Source organism: Hippopotamus amphibius, chromosome 10 (assembly GCF_030028045.1).
Source record: "Hippopotamus amphibius kiboko isolate mHipAmp2 chromosome 10, mHipAmp2.hap2, whole genome shotgun sequence".
NCBI lineage: Eukaryota > Metazoa > Chordata > Mammalia > Artiodactyla > Hippopotamidae > Hippopotamus > Hippopotamus amphibius.
In genome coordinates, this window is record NC_080195.1 from 86034201 (window position 1) to 86055775 (window position 21575).

Consider the following 21575-nt stretch of genomic DNA (forward strand, 5'->3'; position numbering starts at 1 on the left):
ATGAATAATCCAATCACATTGCTTCTCACTTGGCTGCATTAATGTCTGTTACTTAATATGCTTCAGTTAATACCTTTAAATGTGTTGATTTTACTATATGTGGCTTCTCCTGTTTATAGCCAAAACACATGTTGTCTAGGTCTCTCTGAAGTTTCTTGTGGTATGACAGAAAGTTCTGGATTTGTATCTCTGGAGTTTCAAGAAACCAAAATAACAAAGGAATCTCAAGTGTAGGGCCAATAGACCTCCATTGCCATTATGGATTAAATATCTTGTGCTGTTGTAATACGTAAGAAAGCCAGAAAATCTGAGAGCACCGCAATGCACCATGTCTGATTAACAGATTCATTTATCACCTATGAATATTGTCTCTCCAAAATCAAATAACCAAAAACTACCTCCACCATCACCAAAAAACATAGAAGTCTCTGGAGGGGTCACTTTGAAATATCCAAAACCAGCTAATAAATATCTTTCAATAGAAAAGGGCTGTGAGTTATTTGGGGCAGGTCTAAATCTGTGAGCTTGCCTAATTTCAGGCCACCTTAAGGGAAGATACCTGAGAATGTGTTAAGATATCAGGAGTCTGTCTTCAAAGAATAGCACAAACATATTTAATGAAAATAAGGGATGTATTTTGTACTGTTCATTCTTAGAACATGAATTCTTGAGAGCTCTGGCTATTCCTTTTGAGAAAGCAACAGACATTGAATATATTATGTAAAAATTTAATATTTTTGTTCAGCAATAGCACTTTAGTGAAGGTCACTGCAAAAATAGTCACAATGTTTTTCTTTAATAAATAGGTATCAAGAACTTTAATGGAGTAATGGTTTTAAAAAAAGCATCTGAAAAAGCTTTTAGCTATCCAGTGGATAGCTCAAGCAGAATAACAAAAATCCTATTGTTTACTAAAATAGTTTATTTAAGCTTTTAAAAAAAAATTAGGAATGTTTCTTGTTTCGATGTTTTATTTTGATTATTACGGTTAAATTAAACTTAATTGGTGAGTTTGGCTCTGATCTTTTTTCCTCAGGCCGCCGCCATTTTCATGCATCCCAGTGTCCTAGACCGACAAGTCCTGTGTCTACAGACAGCAACATGAGTGCTGCGGTAGTGCAGAAGGCCAGACCAGCCAAGAAACAGAAACACCAGCCAGGACATCTGCGCAGAGAAGCCTACACAGATGGTAAGTCCACTGAAACAGATGAAAACATCTATGAATCTCGCCTCTTTACCCTGACTCCCTATAACTTGAAAATGCATCCTCTGACATTAGGAATTACATTAAAAATTCATTAACAGTAAGCCTCATATTACTTATAGGAATGATATTGACTTCCATATCTTATCAGGCATCTCAAGTCCCTGCAGTTTTCTAGTAAGTGGGTTATTTAAGAAACTATAACAGTGTATAATACTTTTAATATTCTTAAAAGGTTAGTATATAGTTTTAAACAAGTAGACATTATTAGAGTTGAAGTAATGACATAGGGTTAACCTTCCACACATTCACTGATAACTCTTCCAAAATGTCCTCACTTTTTTCCCCTGTGGTGTTACAAACAGTTAGTTTGTGCATCAAAAGGCAGATCGAATCATCTTCCTTCATGCCTTCGCATACACTATCCACTCTCACTAAAGAGGTAAGGCTTGTGTTCTCCAGGGAGCACAGGAGAATAACGCAAACATTGCGACGTTGTCTAGAGAAAGCCTTTAATGAAAGTGCCTCAGGTGGCCGGGCATTTATGAAACCGCCACCTTCTCGTTTTATAAAACAACCCCGAGGGCTTTGCTGGAAATGCGTGTAAGATAAATTCTCTCAGACTCACCCGTCTTGTCAAGTTTGCTAAATTTGCTAAAGGGTTGCGGGGAGAGAAGGTTGTCACAGGCACGGTTCGCCACCTCCTGGTCCACTCCAACCACAATCTGATTAGAACTTTCATTACCAGTCAGCAGTTTTTCAAAAAGGGCATCATTTGCCATTATCATATGAAAGCCTAATATTATAGCTCCTTATCCAAGGTTGCAAGGAGGGTTTTCTGAGGCACTTCTCCCTGTGATTCCTGCCACTTGACAGAAAAAATTTAATACGAAGCTCACAGCGTGATGAGCACAAGTCATTTTGCAATGAGTGGCTGTCCGTGCTATTATCTGTACTTTACTCAGAGTATTTTCTCTCACTAGCATCTATCTGATATTAGACTGCATTAAATACTGGCATGACACAGCGCACCTGGGCCTCCTGGATCCTGCCCAGGTCTCTTTTGTCAGTGAAACTGAGCTGTCAGAATATTATCTGATTTTGAAGGGTTGTTTATAGTGGCTTTGTGCCTGTTTGCCTCTGTGAAGGGACAAACACTGGGTGTAAATCCCCAAACTCTATTGGCAGTTTTACATTTATGGGATCCCTATAATGGCATTTTACAAGTTTTGTAGCTCTTCTATCAGTTTTTATTATCTAGAAGAGAGTGCTCCTAACAGAAAGCTGGTCAAACGTCAAACCTGGATGTAAATACACCTAGGTTGAATACATGAGGGAAAAAAATCTGGCCTGAAGCTTTGTGTAGCTCTTTCTACCTCTTATTTATACTTGTTTTGAGGGGCTTCTGGCACTGAGTGATGCCTTTAAAAATGCTTTAAACAGTGTAAACATGCCAGTTAAAGGGCATAGTGGTGCAGTTATAAATTACATGATGCTTGAAAATTGTGATCTGTATTTACTGCCGCACATGCTGTAGTACTTCTTTCAGTGTGTTAAATAATGAAATATAAAGTCTAACTAACCCCTGAATAATAGCTGTTAAACTGAATGATGAAGCAACCAAGGTATTTATTAGGTTAGTTTCAGAAATACCAAAGAAATATGTTAAAATGTGTGAAAGTGAGAATGTTAATAGGAAATAGCATTTGAATTTCCACATGTTCATTTCACAGGTGCTTATGCAGCATAGTCATCATATATATCACAGGGTAGGAGCCAGTAATTATTTCCTCTCGGTCACAAAATTGAGATATAACTAAAGCTGTTTTTTAAATACTAGCTTTACCTTCTCTTTAGCACTTTGATAATCATTTGTCTTTTAGAGATGTTTACTGTACTAACAAGTCTTGAATTTAATTCTGGATGCTTTCTGATTTGGGAAAGAAAAAAAGTAACAAAGCTATGTGTTATTTTATATATGTCCATAATGCATGTCGATGAACCAAAATCATTTAAATGCAGATACTTCTTAATGCACCAGATAAAAGAAATGCATAGAGTCTTGATAGTAGTGGTTATAGCATGGAAACAGAAGTCATTTTATCGGAAATCATTTCCTCATTTTTTGAAAAAAATATTTACAGTCCATTTCATGAAGACACTCAGTGGCAGATACAATTTGTGCAGTTATTAAAGGGGAGAGAGAGGAAGGGGAAAGAAAGAATTTAAAGAGCTGCCAGTTGTGAAAATGAGAATTAAATATATAAGCAAGACGTGGAGGGTTTTTTCATTGTTGCTTTTCAGTGATGAAAATACATCAACTGTGATCGACGAGTTTGATTATCGTCAATAGATTTTTTATGTGAACTATTTTCAGTTTATGGTTTATCAGTCTTGAGGGTGTAGCATCTCCACTTTGTAAATTTTGTTCACATTATCACTTTCCTTTGCAGAATTTTTGTACACTCTGTAAGGAAAGATAAAGAGCGGCTGCGTCTGAACAGATAAAGAGTAATTGGCAATGACCCTTGTCAGTCAGCTCTGATTCGTTTTCTGGGGCCGTCATAACAAAGTACCAGAAACTAGGTGGCTTGAACCACAGAAATTTATTTCCTCACAGCTCTGGAGGCTAAAAGTCCAAGATCACGGCATTGGCAGGGTTGGTTTCTTCTTCAGCCTCTCTCCATGGCTTGTAGATGCCCACCTTCTCCCTGTGTCTTCACTTGGTCTTCCCTCGGTGTACCTATGTGCCCTCTTCTTATAAGGACACCAGTCAGATTAGATTAGGGCCCACCCTAAGGACCTCAGTTTAATTTAACTACCTCTTTAAAGACCCTGTCTTCAAATGCAAGTCAAGTTTTGAGGTACTGGGGATGAGGACTTCAACATATGAATTTTGGAGGGGACACAGTTCAGCCCGTAACAGCCCACAAGGCCCTAATCCATGGCACTGTGGCCACGCTTTGCATTGCAGGTAGATGCTGGGTCTCATAAACGCTCAGGGAGTTCTCATTGCCGAGCAGAAGGCTGCAGGCTACAGACACTGACAGGCAGAATCTCACTCTCTATTTATTTCATATGTGCCGCTTCCAAGTTTAAGCCAGATGAAGGGTAGGATTAAAATATATGCATATTTATCAGTCAGACTTTTATCGAGTTAAAGACAAGCATAAGTGCATTTCTAGGACCTTCTAATAGATTCTTTCCACCCCTTTTCAACCCATTCTGATTCATTTACATACTTGATGTAAAAACCAAATCTACATTATTTCTGCAGATCTACTTTTCATAGATTATAAATTCACCACCCTCTTTGGAATGATGCTATTTTGGTCTAATATATCATTAATTACAAGGTCTGGGAATTTAAGCAGTTAAGTAAATAGAGTGCTGGATCTCCATAGTGAGTTAATGCCGGCAAAATTGTCTCATATATATGCTCTTATGTGTTACTTTACATGCATTATATTGGTATTTAGAGAGTCTTGTGTAAAGAATGGTGTTTATATGATTGTATAAAGAAAGAGTCTATACATACATATGAGTTCTGTGATCCCATTCATTAAACTCAATTTGAGCTGTTAGTGGTATGAATTGGATGAAAATACTATTTATCAGTTTATGAAATGTAGAATTGTTTATACTATGATTTGACTCAGTAGTTATTTTACAGTACCTAAAAGAGAATTTATTTGGTAATCTGCTTATATAAATAATTACACCTATCAGCATTCTCCTCTGTCAGTTATATACTGTGGCAATTATATACAGGAAGTTAGAACCCTTAACATTATCACCGGATTCTCTTCTCTTTGTGAACCTGTATTATAGAGAGCACCTATATAGAGCATCTGGTAGTAGAGTTTTGTCTCGAGAGTCATAAATTCCCAAGACTTTGTATGATCTTTCGATAGTAGTAATCATCACTGAGATATCTGATAAGCCCAGACATTTTATGATTTGATGACCGTGGCAGTCATCAGCTTCCTGATAAGCTGTGTTTGCAATCTGGTTTGAGTTCGTATCGAGCAGAGAGGGCAGAAATGAGCCTGCCGTCGCTCATTCCCTCTGTTTCCAGGTATGTTCTGAATTAGACTTTTCTCCTCTTCCCTTTGCCAGTCCCAGGCTCAGTCTGAACTTAGAACAGCTCAGCCTTGGGTCTCTGGGCTTTAAGCCTCTCAGTACAATCTGTCTTCTAACTCTCTCTTTTGGTTATTTTTAATAAACAAGTAGCAGATGAGGGAGAATATCATGATAGTACTTTTTTAAAGTGTTGTTTTAAAAAAAATTTGTTAACGTAGTAAAGGAGGAAAATCAACACTATTGACAATGGCAATTTATGTTGTAAGACAAAAAAACTTTTGATTTTCCCAGATTCTTGGAAAAATTAGTGCTGTGGGCTGTACTTTGGTCACCATTTTAGATACAGTATTGAGGCTGTTTACATGAAAGGAGAACATTGTGAGCTGTGAGAGCTAACAGTAACAACAAAATGCAAGTTACAGTCTGACCACTTTTAATAATGGAGTCCTAAGTAAAACAGCTCATAACAAGATGGTACCTCAAGCTTTCTGCTTTCGAAAATCAAAACAATGAATTCTAATGCCCTAGTTATAATAATAATATAATTTTATTTTGACCCAATGTCAAAAGAAAATTATTTTTTAAAAAGTTCATGTCTACTAAGGAACAAAAGTATTAATTATTTTTTAAAACATTACAAGAATGAGAAATACTCAAAACTGATACTTCCTAGAACCCTTAATTTGCTATTATATTAAGAATTTTCAAGGCACAGTTTTAATGTTCAGGAGATTCTTATGCTGGTATATGTAAGTGATAGTCAGTGGACCATTGCTAATAATAGTAAAATATCTGGAAACAACCTAAATATGCCTCTGTAGGGATTGACTATATGAATAATAATATATTCATAAAACAGAACATTATACAAACTCTTCATAAAAAGAGGTAAAGCTATATGTACATATATGGAAATGTATACAGCTACACAGTTAGGTGAAAAAAAGTGCAGTCCCTCTTATGTTACTAAGACAGGAAGACTGTCACATTCTGGTGGGCAGACAGGCCCTCTACACAATCCCAGATGTGGCCATTTTACACAGTTCTTAATGTGAATGGTACTCCCTGGAGTTACGCAACTTGGCAGCCCTGCTTTATACACATACATAATTTCTGGAATAATCTTTAAAAACTTATTCAAACTGATTACCTCTATCAATATGGAGGATTCGAAATGAAGGTGGGGAGGTATAAAGGATTGTATTTCCAAGTCCTTATGTGCTTTTGCATTTTTACCATGTGAATGTTTATTTTTTGTGGAAAATCTTCATGTTACTTTTGTAATACTAAGCATTTAATACATGTTCTATACATGTTTTAGTTGACTTACACCTAGACATAGACATTTCTCTCCAAATATGAAAATATTACCATTTCTAAAGTTATAACTTAAAAAACTACACTGATAATTCCCAAATCTCTCTCTCTCTGGTTTTGACCTCCCTTGAAATTCAGACTTTATGTCCAGCAACCTGCTGGACATCTCTATCTGGATATTTCTAAAGCTCCTCCTATTCACTTTTCTAAAACAAAATTCATAGTCTTCCTTTGCGAGCCAGCTATCTCTTCCTCATCCGCGTACGCCTCATCTTCAGTGAGGTTTCTCCCATCTACCTAGTCAGCTATGGCAAAAATCCTAAAGTTATCTAATGGATAGTCTTCCCCTACTATATTCCATTGATCATTAAGTAATAATTGATTTTTTTTTCTTATACCCTCTCAAACACATCTACTCTCGATCTGAACAGTCACCAATACAATTCTATCTCCTATCATTACTTACTGAGCTACTAAAATAATGTCTTGACCTCTTGGATTCAAGACTTTCATTTTAATCTATTCTCCACACTACAGCCAGAACAACCTAAAACTAGAATCTATTAGTATTTTTCTACTAACTTACCAACTATTACTAGGTTGTATATTTCTTCTCCCTGGAGTATACATAGGAGTCATTTTAAAAAATAGCACCACTTAAAGGAAATAAATTTTCTAGATATCAAATTTTGTGCCTACTTTTATCTTGAAGTATGTCTATAATAGAAGTTGAATTATATATAATATCCAATTATATGCAATATATTAATACATAATTTTAGATAGATAAAATTATATTTATACTAGTGATTATCTAGTTTAAAATCCATGGGTGCATACAAAAAGTGGAGAGATCCCATCAGTGAATGGTAGATTGTGAATATGTGATAGGATGAAATAGTAGTATAAAGAACACTGAACCAGAAATTAAGAATCTGAGGGCGTTAGTCCTGGTTCTGATCTTGTTTACCTTTAAGACTGGAAAATAAGATCTATGTGTTTGAGTTTCCCTATGTACAAAATGAGAAAGGATTCAGGGTAGATTAAGGATGGCAAAGAGGTTTCAACTCAAGTGCCAGCCTCAATCAATTTGAAGTGGTTGACTGAAGAGTAAGGGTATCCATCTGGGATCAGAAACATTACACTGAAATCAATTAGGAAAATCCGCCATGGTTGCAGGAGAGAAAGTTATGACATATATACTCATATTAGCCATCCCAAGACCAGATAATCTCTGAGTCCCAGCTCTATGATTCAATATTCCTGTACTAGATAAAAATGAGACATTTAAAGTTGTTGGTCATCTTATTCCTTGTAGCCTTCAGGTGTTCCAGTTCACTTAAGATGTATTATCTCACAGTTGAATGTGACTCTAATGGTAATACTAATGTTGACAATTTTATGAGTGACAGGCTTTTACAGTATTTTAAATATTTCTTTTTAGATCTTCCGCCTCCTCCTGTGCCACCTCCTGCTATAAAGTCACCCACTGCCCAGTCCAAGGCACAGCTGGAGGTACGACCTGTCATGGTGCCAAAACTACCTTCTATAGAAGCAAGAACAGACAGATCATCAGATAGAAAAGGAGGCAGTTACAAGGGGAGAGAAGTATTGGATGGAAGACAAGTTGCTGATATGCGACCAAATCCAGGTGATCCCAGAGAAGCACAGGAACAGCAAAATGATGGGAAAGGACGAGGAAACAAGACAGCAAAACGAGACCTTCCACCAGCAAAGACTCATCTCATCCAAGGTACCGATCTAGTCAAGCAGCCAATAAATATAGATTGAACATGTTTGCATGGTACACTGCCAGGCTCCTTAGGATCATGTGCAAAGGGTAAGGTTTAGAAATTTGCTCTCTATTGGAGGAGACAGGCATGCTCCCAGATAATTTGAATACAGTTAATTCTAATACATGACATTATGCAAGTCTTCCTTGGAGAGGTGCCAAGTGAGTTGAATTTTAAAGGAAAACATGATTTCCACAAGTTAAACAGGGAGAAAGGGATATCTGACAATAAGTGGAGAAAAATTATGAAAGTGTAAAAATTAATATTTGGTGAATACTTATTTACAATTTGGCTAGAGAATGAGATACTTGGGGCCAGAGACAAACAGTAAAAGATAAAACTAGAAACGTAGTTGAGGCTGATTGGGAAAGCCAGGAATAGTATTCTGAAGAGTTTGAGATTTATGATATCGACAGTGGTGAGCCAGCAAAAAAAGTGATCAAGAAATTAAATAATCAGATTTATGTTTTCAAAAAAAAATAACTGACAGCACTCTACAGTGAAGGAAGAGTCTGGAATTGGGTAGCTGAAGGTGCCAGAACATTGCAGAATAATCTAGGCATAAAATATGAAAGCACTGAATTAAAATAGTTGTGCAAATTAAAAGGAGAAACAGTCTACGTAGGCATTTCAGAGATAGACCCTATAGGACTTGGTGACTAATTGCATGTAAAAAAGTAAAATGAACTAATGGAGTAAAAGAAAAATTCCTCAAATGTTAATTGGATGGCTATCCATGACTAGTGGAACATAATTGTATTAACCAATGAAAAACAAATGGGGAAAAGGATAAAAGTCTTGTGGAAAATAACTTCAGGGTTGTAAATGGATTAAGGTACTGACAAGAACACAGATATGAAGAAAATCAATAAAAATTCAGAGAACTAAGTTTAAAGATCAGGAGAAAGATTAAAGGTAGAGAGTGGATTTTAGAACCAGCAACATGGAGGTGAAAATTGTTTGAATTACAAAAGCTGAATTATCAGCAGTGATATAGTGGATAATGTTTCACAATCAATTTTCTGGGAAGAAAACAAACAAACAAACAAACCCCAATTTGTAGCCACTCGCTTAGTTCAGTTGTAATTACTCCCCAAATGGCTAGTTTCAAGCTACTATGAAACCAGCATATGTGGAGTTGGGAGGGGGTGGGTACAATAGGCTTTTGTGAGAAAGTGTGAGCTCTCTCCAGCACACCACAGTCAGAGATGATTGTACTTAAAGATCACCCTTGGGGAGCGGGAAGGGGGTGGGGCGAGATAGGGATGGGGAATTAAGAGGTACAGACTACTACGTATAAAACAAAGAATCTGCAAGAATATATTGTACAGCACAGAGAATATAGCCATTCCTTTATAATAACTTTAAATAGAGCCTGCTATAAAAATAGTGAATCACTGTGTTGTACACCTGAAACTAATATCATGTTATAAATCAGCTGCACTTCAATAAAAATACATGCATATACGTCAGCAGAGGAACATTGTATATAGAAACTGAGGTGGCTCCACCCAGTGATATAATCAAGCCATCCACACTACGAGTAGGAAGAATAGTATCCTAGAAAGAATGGAGATAGAAGTTTTAAGATAGGAAGAAATATAAAATGCCACAGAAGGGAAAGCTGGATGTAAATGGGAGTTGGGGGTGGGGGAATGGGTGAATGACACCTAGATTTTACGAAATGTTTTTTGTGGGTGGTATTTAAAAGAACTGTCTTTAGTAGAGCAGTCAGAATAGAATCCCAACTGTAGGGGGCTGGAAAGTGAATGGAAGCTGTGGAAGGGAGGTGATGAGTATGGACTCTTTGCAGAGGTTGGGAAGAGGAGGAGAGGTCAAGATCAGGTTTGACAGGAAGGCAGAATCTGTGGAAATGTTTTTGGATGTGGTATTTGAACATTATCATAGACTAAGGAGAAGAAACCATTTAGGCAGAAGAGATACAAGAAAAGGAAGGTGATTGCTGAAGGAATCCGGAGAGAGTGAGGGGGAAATGAATCTTAGAAGGCTGTAAGTGCACTTTAACTACAATCGTATTTTCAAAGCTCTATTTTGGTCCGATTAGACATCAAGCTATTGTTCTGTTCATTATGGGCCTCTGGTCATTAACAATTTCCTTTCAATGTGGAGAGCAGTTTCACTTTGTTCTATGACGGAAGCCTGAACCCCTCACCCAGGCGTGGACTCAGCAGTGAAGTGATGGTAGAGCTGTGTAGTTTGGACAGATGCCTCCCTATGTGACCACAGAGTACTTGGTGACATCAGCGCAATCTGAAGTTTGAAAAACTTAGTGTATTTTTATCACTGAAGCCAAAGGTGATCTGAACTTTTAGCTTTGGGTGATTGTACTCCAAGCAGTGATTCATAAATCAAATGTCATAATATAAATTGCGAAGTTTATATCTGGCCTGAAAGGAGGGACCAATTTGTTGCTCACAAGCAATGTTCCTCTGAAGTAAGTGGGATTCTTCAGGAGAAAATTTTGCAAACTCAGAAAGATCTTGGTGTGTGCAGAATTGGAACAAAGAGATGAAATTATCTTTATCAATCTTTAGAAATTTAATAATTTATCCTTTGTGTTATAAAAGTATTTCTAAGTAAAGAACTAAGACTGGAACCATTAATCTAGAAACAAGGATTATCCATGAAAAGCACTGGAATACACTGACCAGTTATTATTTTATATGTCTTACTTTCCCAAATTCTTATTTGAACCATCACCTTGTGTGTATGTGTCATTCAATTATCATTTCTGTGCATTGCTATAATTTTCACCTTCATATTTCAATTTACATTATTTCTCATAAAAGAGGCTCCCTGATTTACATGTGTAACAAATGGTTATTTTTAATTAAGGAGAGTGGTCTTCTAGACTTCAATGTCTGATCTTTTTGCTGACATTTACCTCAGTTCGTTCAATTTATTTCTACATATATCAAACATCTACTGTGTTATTAAGCATTGTATTAGTCCTGAGATTTATGTGTAAACATGAACCTTGACTTCAATGAGCTTATGGTCAGAGAGGGAGACAGGTAATCTATAAATTCACAGATATACTCATATTTGATATAATGTTTATAGTGCCATGATACTTGAGAGTCCAGAGAAGGGAAAATTAGCCCAGTCTTGCAGGAGATGGAATGTAAAGAAAGACTTCTTTATCTTTCCTGATGGAAATGACCCATAAGCTGAGTGTTCAGGATGGGTGAGATTTACCTTGGGTGAGAAGCGTGGATAGATTGTTCTGGCAGAGAAAGTCAGCATGAAAAGTTGAGGTGCATTGAGGAGGCTATAGGAAATTCAGTGTTAGTGGTGAAGATGAAGCTCTTGATGTAAATGTAAGCTTTAAATGTAAGCTTAAGTCACAGTGAGCCTGTAGTTCCTGTAAAAGGAAGGTGGCTGAGTGAAGTCAGTTTAGAGGGAAATAACCCAAGAAGCAGAGATCTGTTAGAAGATATTTACAACTCCCATAAGAGATGTAGAGAATATAAACCAGGCTGCGGGAGCAGGGATGGGAGAGGGGGGAAATTCAAGAAATTTTATTTAGAGTTAAAATCACTCTTACATGTTACATATTTGAATGTGTGGACAAGACACATTTTAGAGGTTATGGGAAGGTTTTTGGAAGGGGCAGAAGACCCTGAAATAACTCCAGTTTTCTGTCTTGGGTGTCTATGATCAGTGATGTCATTAATTGTGTTAGGGAATGCAGAGAGGGAAGAAATCTCGGAGGAGTGGACACGATGAAGAAAATGTTTGACAGTCGGCGTCTGAGGGACCCACAAGAGGAAGTGTTCAGCTAGGCAGAGTTCAGAAAGTAAAAATTAATAACTCATCATGATGAAATAGTAAAGCCACTCATTCATACACTCACAATATTTATTGATGACCTACTGATGTCAAACTAAGAGTGTATCAGTATACAAAGCAGAGAAGAGTATCTGCCTTCATGGCAGCTATATTTTAGAAAAGATTACAATCTGAGAGAATGAATGAAATCATCCAGGGTGGTGGGAAAAAATGTTTTTGTGTACACACACATACACAGTGCACACACACGTGCACACACACACACACACACACACACACACACCCCTTGGGCTAAGAGCATTCATAGAAACCTGCAGGAAGGGCATCAACATGTAAGAGGCACTGCATAAGAAGAACCCACAGAAGACCAGCCAGGAAGGAGGGGGAAGTAGGAGCTAAGAGAGTAGTAGTGTTTAAGTGGATAATGGTTTTCAGGTGAAGGGCAGTGAGAAGTCCAGAGACTTAAGGACTGAAACATGATTAGCATTGTCAAAGTCAACAGTGAATTTTCTCAGTTCCCTGTAGTAATGTGGACATAAGTAGATATCAGTGGCATACAAAGTGAATGGGAGTTGTGACGACCAATACTGAGTCCAGATTGCTTTTCAAGAGCTTTGCTAAGCAATCGGTAGAGAAAGTATTGATTTATGTGAGCGCAGGCTTAAAGGGGAAGTTCTTAGCAAGAGATATTTTGCCATATGGTACTTTGTCAAAAACTAAATTCAACAAAAAAAATGTGGATGGCTGCCTCCCTGGTGGCGCAGTAGTTAAGAATCCACCTGCCAATGCAGGGGACACGGGTTCGATCCCTGGGCCAGGAATATCCCACATGCCGCAGAGCAGCTAAGGCCATGCACCGCAACTACTGAGCCTGTACTCTAGAGCCCATGAGCCACAGCTATGGAGCCCATGTGCCACAACTACTGAAGCCTGCATGCCTAGAGCCTGTGCTCCACAACAACAGAAGCCACTGCAATGAGAAGCCCGTGCACCACAACGAAGAGTAGCCCCCACTCTCTGCAACTGGAGAAAGGCCGCACACAGCAATGAAGACCCAATGCAGCCAATAAATAAATAAATTTATTAAAAAAAAATTTTTAAAGCCTCTTGTCTTAGTGCCGTGAGAATCCAATCCATGTGTGAAACAGGATAATACTCTGTCACAAATTAACCCTCTGACCCTCTTGATTTACTTTGAGGTAATGGATACCCAAAGGTTGATGCCAACGCAACTTAAGTAAATGGTGGAATAAAACTCAAATACTTAAAAAAAAAAAGTGGATGAAACAGAGACAGAAGATGGAGGTCATAGAGAACCAAGTGCTGTGAAGCTAGGGTGCAGGTATAGTGGGCCACGTGGACTGCAAAACCGCAGAGAGCCAGAAGTCTGCATCAGGAATGAAAGTTGTGGTGAGAACAGGACAAAGGTGCCATCAAGGAGGCCTTTAGAGACTACATAACTCGACTGCGTGACCCTCACAGGAGGAGCAAGTTTCTGTTCAGGGTTGGAGGAGCAGTGATTTAGAGTTGGTGTTAGTGAGCTAAAGGCAAACCTCCCTGCTTCCACTGCAGGGAACTTCAGTGGAAACTTCAGGGGAAATCAGATTTCATTCAGGCAGTGTGAACAGTAGAGGAAGATTTTGGAGGAGGAAAACAAAAGGGCACATAGAAGAGGTTTGGTTTTGTTTTGCTTTGCTTTGTTTGTATGTGTTTGGTGTCCAAAGGGTAGAATGGACATGCTTGGGAGAGAAGTGAGCAGTTGGAAGATGCATCAGTAGAAGCAGCTTGAAATTTAAAGCAGAATAGATAGAAATTCAGGAGATAGAAATTCAGGTTAAATTAAGCAGTTAACTGGAGTGGCTTGTTTTTTGAAGCTAGCAATGATGTCAGGCTTCTGAGAGTCAGGGTTCCACAATATGAATGTGATGTTGAAATGGAGGTTGGCATTTTGGTGTCTAAGAAGTGAATCCAGGGCTGACTCTGTTTTGGTGATTCAAGAAGAATCTGGGTATTTTTCTATCAATGCCATATAATTCCTTCATAGTTTACATAGGGACATATTACAATATCTCATTTGTTTTCATCAACACTAGCAGCTCCTCTGAATGGAGATACTATTATCACTTTTTTAGAAAAGTGGAAACTAGATCCTGAAATAATGGGAGATCACATAGTGAAGGAAAGAACTGGAATCTGTGTCTGACTCCGGGTTTGGTTTCTCTCTTTTAAGGCTGTTGATCTCAAGTTTGAGTTTGAGGTAGACAAGAGCTTATGAGTAGAATCAAGCTAAATCCCAGCCACTGCTAGGAAAACAGCAAGGTTGTTATTTTCATTCTCAAAAAGCAGTGCTGCCTTCTTCATTATTGTTATAAAATGTCCTCATTTATTCCTCAGAAACACTGATGTTTCCCTATTCAGAATTGTAAGTGGTACATTATACAATGAAAATGTACAATGCTGTTCATATGCACTTATAATATTATATTTCATTACACAGAGGATATTCTACCGTACTGTAGACCTACTTTTCCGACATCAAATAATCCCAGAGATCCTAGTTCTTCAAGCTCAATGTCATCAAGAGGATCAGGAAGCAGACAAAGAGAACAAGCAAATGTAGGTCGAAGAAATATTGCAGAAATGCAAGTTCTCGGAGGATATGAAAGAGGAGAAGATAATAATGAAGAATTAGAGGTATCGCTATATTTTTTCAGGTTTCCCAGCATTAGACTAGTTTTCATATCAGCCTCAAAGTTAAAAGCATTCATCAGTCTACAGAAATGTTACTGTTTCTTCACAAACCGTAATGTTAATGATGCCAGCAACTGAAAGTCTTAGAATTGATTGATTTTCTTGAAATGTGTTCCAAAGTTTTAAATGGTAATAAGTGTCTTTTTAGATCTTAGGGTTCATATTTATCTGCAGATACTCAGCAAACTTATATAGCAGACATGTTGCTGGGAAATAAGAATTATTGATCTGGATAATTGTAATTCATAATATTACAGTAGGTTATTAAAATCCAGTAAAGTGACAGAGTTGTGAGATGTGAGTGAGGGTGTTTTGCCTGTGTTATCTGCCATCCTAGTGATTATGATTACTGAGGTTAACCAGGATGATTTGGGTAACTGTCTTTCATCTTCAGTCTTTTGAAAATGGTAACCTGATACTTGACGCTGACCTTCCCAAATGAAGAACACTTCTTGAGTCAAAGATATACTCCATTGTTGGAATCTATGGATAGTGTTAGAAGATAGAGTTGGCAGTAAATCACATCATATTATAAAATCATCTTCTGTTTTTAAGATTGTGTTTTCCCCATTTAATAAAGAAATAAGTTGAGGACAAATTTCTCTTCTTACAAATATATTTAATCTCAAGCAGATTGTTAGTTGAGTGTTAAACTGTAACTTTTTATAATAAAAGAAGTTATAATTAATTATGTCGAATTGAATTTTCTGTAATGCCCAATGTATTTTACTTTTGAAGTTTGGAATAAGAAGACTTCCCTTCTGCAAATGCTGTTAGAAAAGTTATTTTTCAGGTTTTGGTTTTGGTTTTTTAGAAGACCCCTTTTGGGAGGACAGAAAGTCATTACAGACAACCTAATACTTAAAACCAATAAAAATTGAGCTATAATTGAATTGAGGCTGGAGGTGTGGAGAACTTGGCCTCCTCCTGCTCCTCTCTCCCTGTGCCACACCCCCCAATACCCAGACACTGTATGGAACACACTTTAGTACTTGTTAGAGAACTATTGGATTTGCTATCAAAATTAACTAAAATTGATATATGAATATGTTGCCATGAGCACTTTCCAGTGTATCCTAGGGAATGAAAGAGGAAACACAAACTATAAGGATGAAAACACATAAGTAAATACGAAGTTTATTTTCAAATTTAACGAGAACTTATCTCTTACAGGAAACTGAAAGCTGAAGACAACCAGAGAGGCTTGTGAGATCTAATGTGAAAGTTATCATTCAAGATGCCTCGTGTCTGATGACATATGACGCCAGATAAAATGTTCAGTGCAATCAGAGTGTACAAATTGTAGTTTTTATTCCTCTTATTGGAATACCGTTTTTTTAAATTTTATTAGGGTTTTATTGTTGTTGTTTGATCCCTATCCCTACGAAGAACTTCCCTATTACCCTTGCTGTTGGAACAAATCATTACACCTTGCTTCCAGCAAGGGAAGCATTTGACTTCTTGCTTCAGTCATCAGCCAGCAGGAGAGAACAAAACAGTTCTTTTGCATTTTGCCCCTGAGATATGGCATTGCACTGCTTACATACCAAGCCAATTTACAGCAAAATATTGATCAGAGACACAAAGTTGACTAATCAACCTCATGTCAAGGGCTCTCAAGATATAATCTTTCTATAACCAACTGCTCATGCAAACCAAAACATAACTTCATTTTAACATGATTTTAAAGTCTTTCATACCACCCTCTGCTGGGAGAAAAAAAAATACATAGCAAATGCAGAACAACCACAATCAATTTGAATGGAGTAGAAACATTGTAAATATATACTCTTTGCAACCCCTGGTGGTACTCTATTTTGTCTTCATTTTGATCATTGAATTATATTCTTATTGGAAATATACTTTTGGATAAGTAGGGGTAAGCCAGTTGGATCTCTGGTTGTCTAGTCATTGTCATAAGTCAGCCTAGCAAAAACCTGGTTCTATTTTTCAATCAAAAAGCAATTATAAATGCATATTACAAACAAATGGATGTTTTTAACGACCAATTGAATAAGGACATCCCTATCTTAACTGGCCTAAATTTCTTCTGGTAGTGTCAGTTCAACTTTCAGAAGTGCCACTTAAGGAAATTTGATTTTTGTTTTTGTAATGCACTGTTTTTAATCTTTTTTTTTTTTTTTGGTTTTAAAAGCACAATCACTAAACTTTATTTGTAAACCATTGTAACTATTAACCTTTTTTGTCTTATTGAAAAAAAATGTTGAGAAGCGTTTTTAACCTGTTTTGTTAATGCTCTATGTTTGTATTTGGAATATTTGAATGATGACAGATGGTGAAGTAACGTGCATACTTTATTGTGGGCCATGAACACAGTTATGGTTCTTACTTTTCCTGGACTTAAAGAAAAAAGGTTTAAGTTTGTTGTGGCCAATGGTGAGACTTACAAGATTTCCTTATAAGCTCAAACAGAGGCATTACTTGCTTTGAATTGCTAAATGATGCCCTCTGACTGTAGATTTTTACAATCCTTTTTTTTGTCATTATATAAATTTCATTGACTTTATAATTGGTGCTATTTGAAGAAAAAAAATGTACGTTTATTCATATTTAGGTATCAGGCCTGACCCCACTGGAAAACAAAGCCAAACAAAACTGAACCACAAAAAAAAAAAAAAAAGCTGATGTTCACCAAAAACTATATGTGTTCACTTAGATAATTTGAAACTTACATAGAAAAGGTGTGCAGTACTAAGAGAACAATCCATGTGATTAATGTTTTCATTATGTTCATGTAAGAAGCCTCTTATTTTTAGCCATAATTTTGCATACTGAAAATCCAATAATCAGAAAAGTAATTTTGTCACATTATTTATTAAAAATGTTCTCAAATACATCATTCTTTCTTGTGTTGATTTCTTTTGTTTTCATTGTGTGATCAAATTTATTCCATTTAATCACAAAGTTGTGCTGTCTTAACATTTCACCACTATATTATCAAATGAGTAAAAATTCTCTTTTATGAACAATCAGGTTTTATTTGTAAGGAAAAATTCTCATTTTACTCTTCTGAAATTAAAGGTATAAGAGGAATCATAAACTAAAAGTCGTTTAATCAGAGATTAACTTTTCAATATTAAGGATGTACTAAAATGTTTAAGTGTATGTATCTGAATTTCAGTTAACCTATTTCTGAAATAATCAGGATCCAACTATGGTAAATCTGATTTGTAAAATTTGGACTGTAAATCTGATTTGTAAAATTTGGACTACTTATGTTTTGTTAACAAGAAAATTATATAGATCCAAAATATTTATCAGTAATTATCTGCTTTCTTGTTACAAATTTATGTGAAATATTGAGAATACAATACCTATCATACACCAGGTTGCATATTATTATTCATTAAAGTTAGCATATTCAGTTATTGAGCTTTGGATGAATCAAATGGGCATCGTGTCTTGAAAGTTCCAAGAGCAATAGAATTTAGTGAAAGTTTTTCTCCTATGACTTTTATATTGCTAAACTTTGTGTTGATCACAATTTTAAAATGTGGAAAAAAATTGAAAAAATGAGGATGATAATTTGAAATTTAAGTTTACAAAAATGAAGTAACCACCAGCATCTACCTAGAGATAAACAGGTCCATAAATCAAGAAGTCAGTTTCCAGGCTGTATCAAAGAAAAAAATTTGGAGAGAGATGTTTATGGCCTAATTTTTTCTTTCTTTTGGTGAGTTGACTAAAAATAAATCTCTCTTTTGTAGTATATGATATACATACAAATTATGTGTATCAGAGGGCCTGGGTTTCAGTCCCAGTTTTGTCATGGGCTGTGTTTCCTTGGACATATCACTTAACCTCTAAGGCTCAGGTACTTCACCTGTACATTTAATAATACCTACCTCATGGAGCTATTGTCATGATTTAGTGAATTCATGTGTATGACATGGACTCTGTAAACCTCCAAAACGATACAGATATTGTATTTATGGACTGAAATCTTTGCACACATGCTGTCTCCACTTTTCGCACATAGTTTGTTCCCCATAACTTGCAAAGAATTTTTCTAAAACGGTAAAAAAGTAAGTGTGGTTCAAGGATAGGGGTGGTTCCTTTTCCGGTGAGTAAAACTCACTGTGAAATACCTAATCATGGAATAAATTCTTGGTGTTGTAGCTTGTTTCCTTGCTTTTGAATTCCTGAGGGCGAGAATATGGCATTTTTCAGCACATATTTCACATTTCATGGGTGCAAGCATGTCACCTGAGGTCTCAATGACTAGACTTAGGGTCTGTTTGGGGCTGCGCTTCTGTCTAGTGGCAGAAAATACTGTCTTAGTGCCGGGTGAACTCAGTTATATCTTTCTTGGTCAACCCGGATGTGGAGTCTGGATTTTCTCCTCTCTTCCCCCTCTACAGGGTGGTATCAAAATTTCAGAGTCTGTCTTCACGTGTAGCAAGTGCTGGGGGTTAATGGTGGGGACTTTGGCATTCTTGCTATCGTCCAAGTTTCCAATGGTCTCTGTTTGGCAGAACCTTTACTCTGCATCCTCCTCCCCTCCACCTCACACCCCTCATTATCTGTTGACCGTCTCCTAAGTCCTTTGATGTAGGTTGGGTGTGGGGGACCCGAAATGGGAGTTGTGTATGCTCTTCCATGCCGTGCTGGGGCTCTGGAGAGTTGGGTGTAGGGGCCCATCCTCAGGGCCTCACAAGGTATTACTCTGCCTCCTGCACTGCTTGTCACCTTTGGGCTGTATGGGTTGGGAGAGGGAATGGCAGGTACTTCTGCTTTATGAAGAAAAAAAGCTTTGGTTCCAGATCCAGATGACCTGTGCTTGAATCTTGGCTCCTCAGATTATTAGCTGTGGAACCATGGAAAAGGTACTTAATGAATCTATGCCTTCATCTTGAAACGGTGATATTAATATAATTAATGATACCTATCTTACAAGGTTGTTGGGAGTAAACGTGTTGATATACGTAAAGCATATAAGAAGTGCACAATAATAAGGGCAATACCTGCCGCCTCTTTGGTGTTCAACTGGAAAGAGCTGCACAGGTCACTTTAACTTTCATATTCCGCAAGCCCTGCTGGACTGGAAGGTGAGAGGGCACAGGAATCAGAAACCTCAGTGACACACGCACCATATTTAGTTCCCTCGCCTCCTGTTTAATTCTCTCTTCCCAGTGAGATGGAAAGGGGGGGAGAGAGAGAAAGAGACCAGAGAGAGAGAGACTGAGAGAGAAGAAGGGAGGGAGAGAGGGAGAGGAAAGAAGGAAAAGAGGGAGGGTAGGAGAGAAGGAGAGAAACTATCATGCATATTGTTTGTACGCCAGGTCTTTGGTTTGCAAGACCTTAGTTCTTGCAAATCAGGCTTCACTCTGCTACCGATTTCAAAAATCTATTTTGAAGCCCAAAAGAGAGTGTTGAATTGCTTTTCTGTGGTAACCATCCCTTTGCATTTCTCTGGTAACCATCTCAGGGCAGTATATATAGAAAGTCCTCTCAGCTGCCTCAAGTGGGGTGGGATAGCAGGAAATCGCTTCTAACAGGTGCAGCGTCTGTTAATATTTCAAAATATGATCTTGCTGCAAAAGATAAAAGAAAACATTAAACACAGAGGTTACTCTTTAAAAATAGAAACATCTTTTCTCAAATTCTAGTTTTATCAGCTTATTTCAAGAAAATGTCACAGAGAGAAATTAAATGTTGAAAAAATAAGGATTTGGCAACAGACTAATGGAATATTGAGCATGAGAGTGTAAAGATCATTATATTGTCAAAAAGTTTTAGGGAAGTTATCTCCAGAGAAATATGGAGATTGCACTTTGTCTTTTCACAAAGGCGTCTGTATCAAGACTCCCAACCAGTAGCCTTAAGGATCTTGTATTTTTGGATTCCTACGTGTGTAAGTCCTGTTTTGGTACTGATGCTCAAGTTTTGTTTTGTTTTTTCCATATATGAACACACTCTACCTGCAAAGTCCAGTGTCTTCTCATTAAGGCCACATTTCTGTCTGTAACACAACAAATACCCCAAACGTATAATTTTCATCAGCATTTTCATTTTTATTATTCCCTTATGTTTACAACATGACAAAACATGAAATATTTAAATAACACTACAAAGACAGATGCCAACAGCACCAAACTAAACTGTTTGCTTAGCAACTGTCAGCTGTAAAATTCTGAATTTAGTGGTTTAAAGAAATTAACCCACGATTAACAAAAAATGTAGAATATATGGAAATGGAACATAAGAAATTAGAGCTCTTGGGCTTAAAAATAAAAGATCTGCTCATATTCAGAATACAAGCATAAAATTACTTTGAAATAGTATATTGACCTTTTAATCAAATCCTAAACAATTTTTAGTCATTCCCTTCAAAGGTTGCATAAGGAAACAAGTGTTGCTTTATGCTTCAAAAGTTAGATAATCCTTTATGATGAAAATGTCATTGGTAACAACAAAATAACTAATTAACACTGAGTGCTTTTAAAATAGTTGAAAAATTTGTATTCTTTTTCTGTCTTTCTCTTTCCCTTATTCCCTATTTTGGACATTAATGAGAGGAAAGGTAAATGGGTATTTAAAAAACATTTTGAAAACTTCTTGTTCTCTAGAGACACTAAGCCTATGTTGCTCAA

At 36.9% G+C, this 21575-nt stretch overlaps 1 protein-coding gene across 1 annotated transcript in view; it reads left to right on the forward strand.

Annotated features, from left to right (window-relative positions):
• ROBO1 (roundabout guidance receptor 1) overlaps positions 1–17115 on the forward strand; it is a 393037-nt gene extending 375922 nt beyond the window's left edge. The window contains exons 26-29 of the mRNA XM_057696916.1: positions 1037–1189; positions 8049–8357; positions 14708–14904; positions 16135–17115. Coding sequence (XP_057552899.1) covers positions 1037–1189; positions 8049–8357; positions 14708–14904; positions 16135–16149 — 674 coding nt within the window. The 3' untranslated portion in view covers positions 16150–17115. The remainder of the gene's footprint in view (positions 1–1036; positions 1190–8048; positions 8358–14707; positions 14905–16134) is intronic.
• The last annotated feature ends 4460 nt before the right edge of the window (positions 17116–21575 follow it).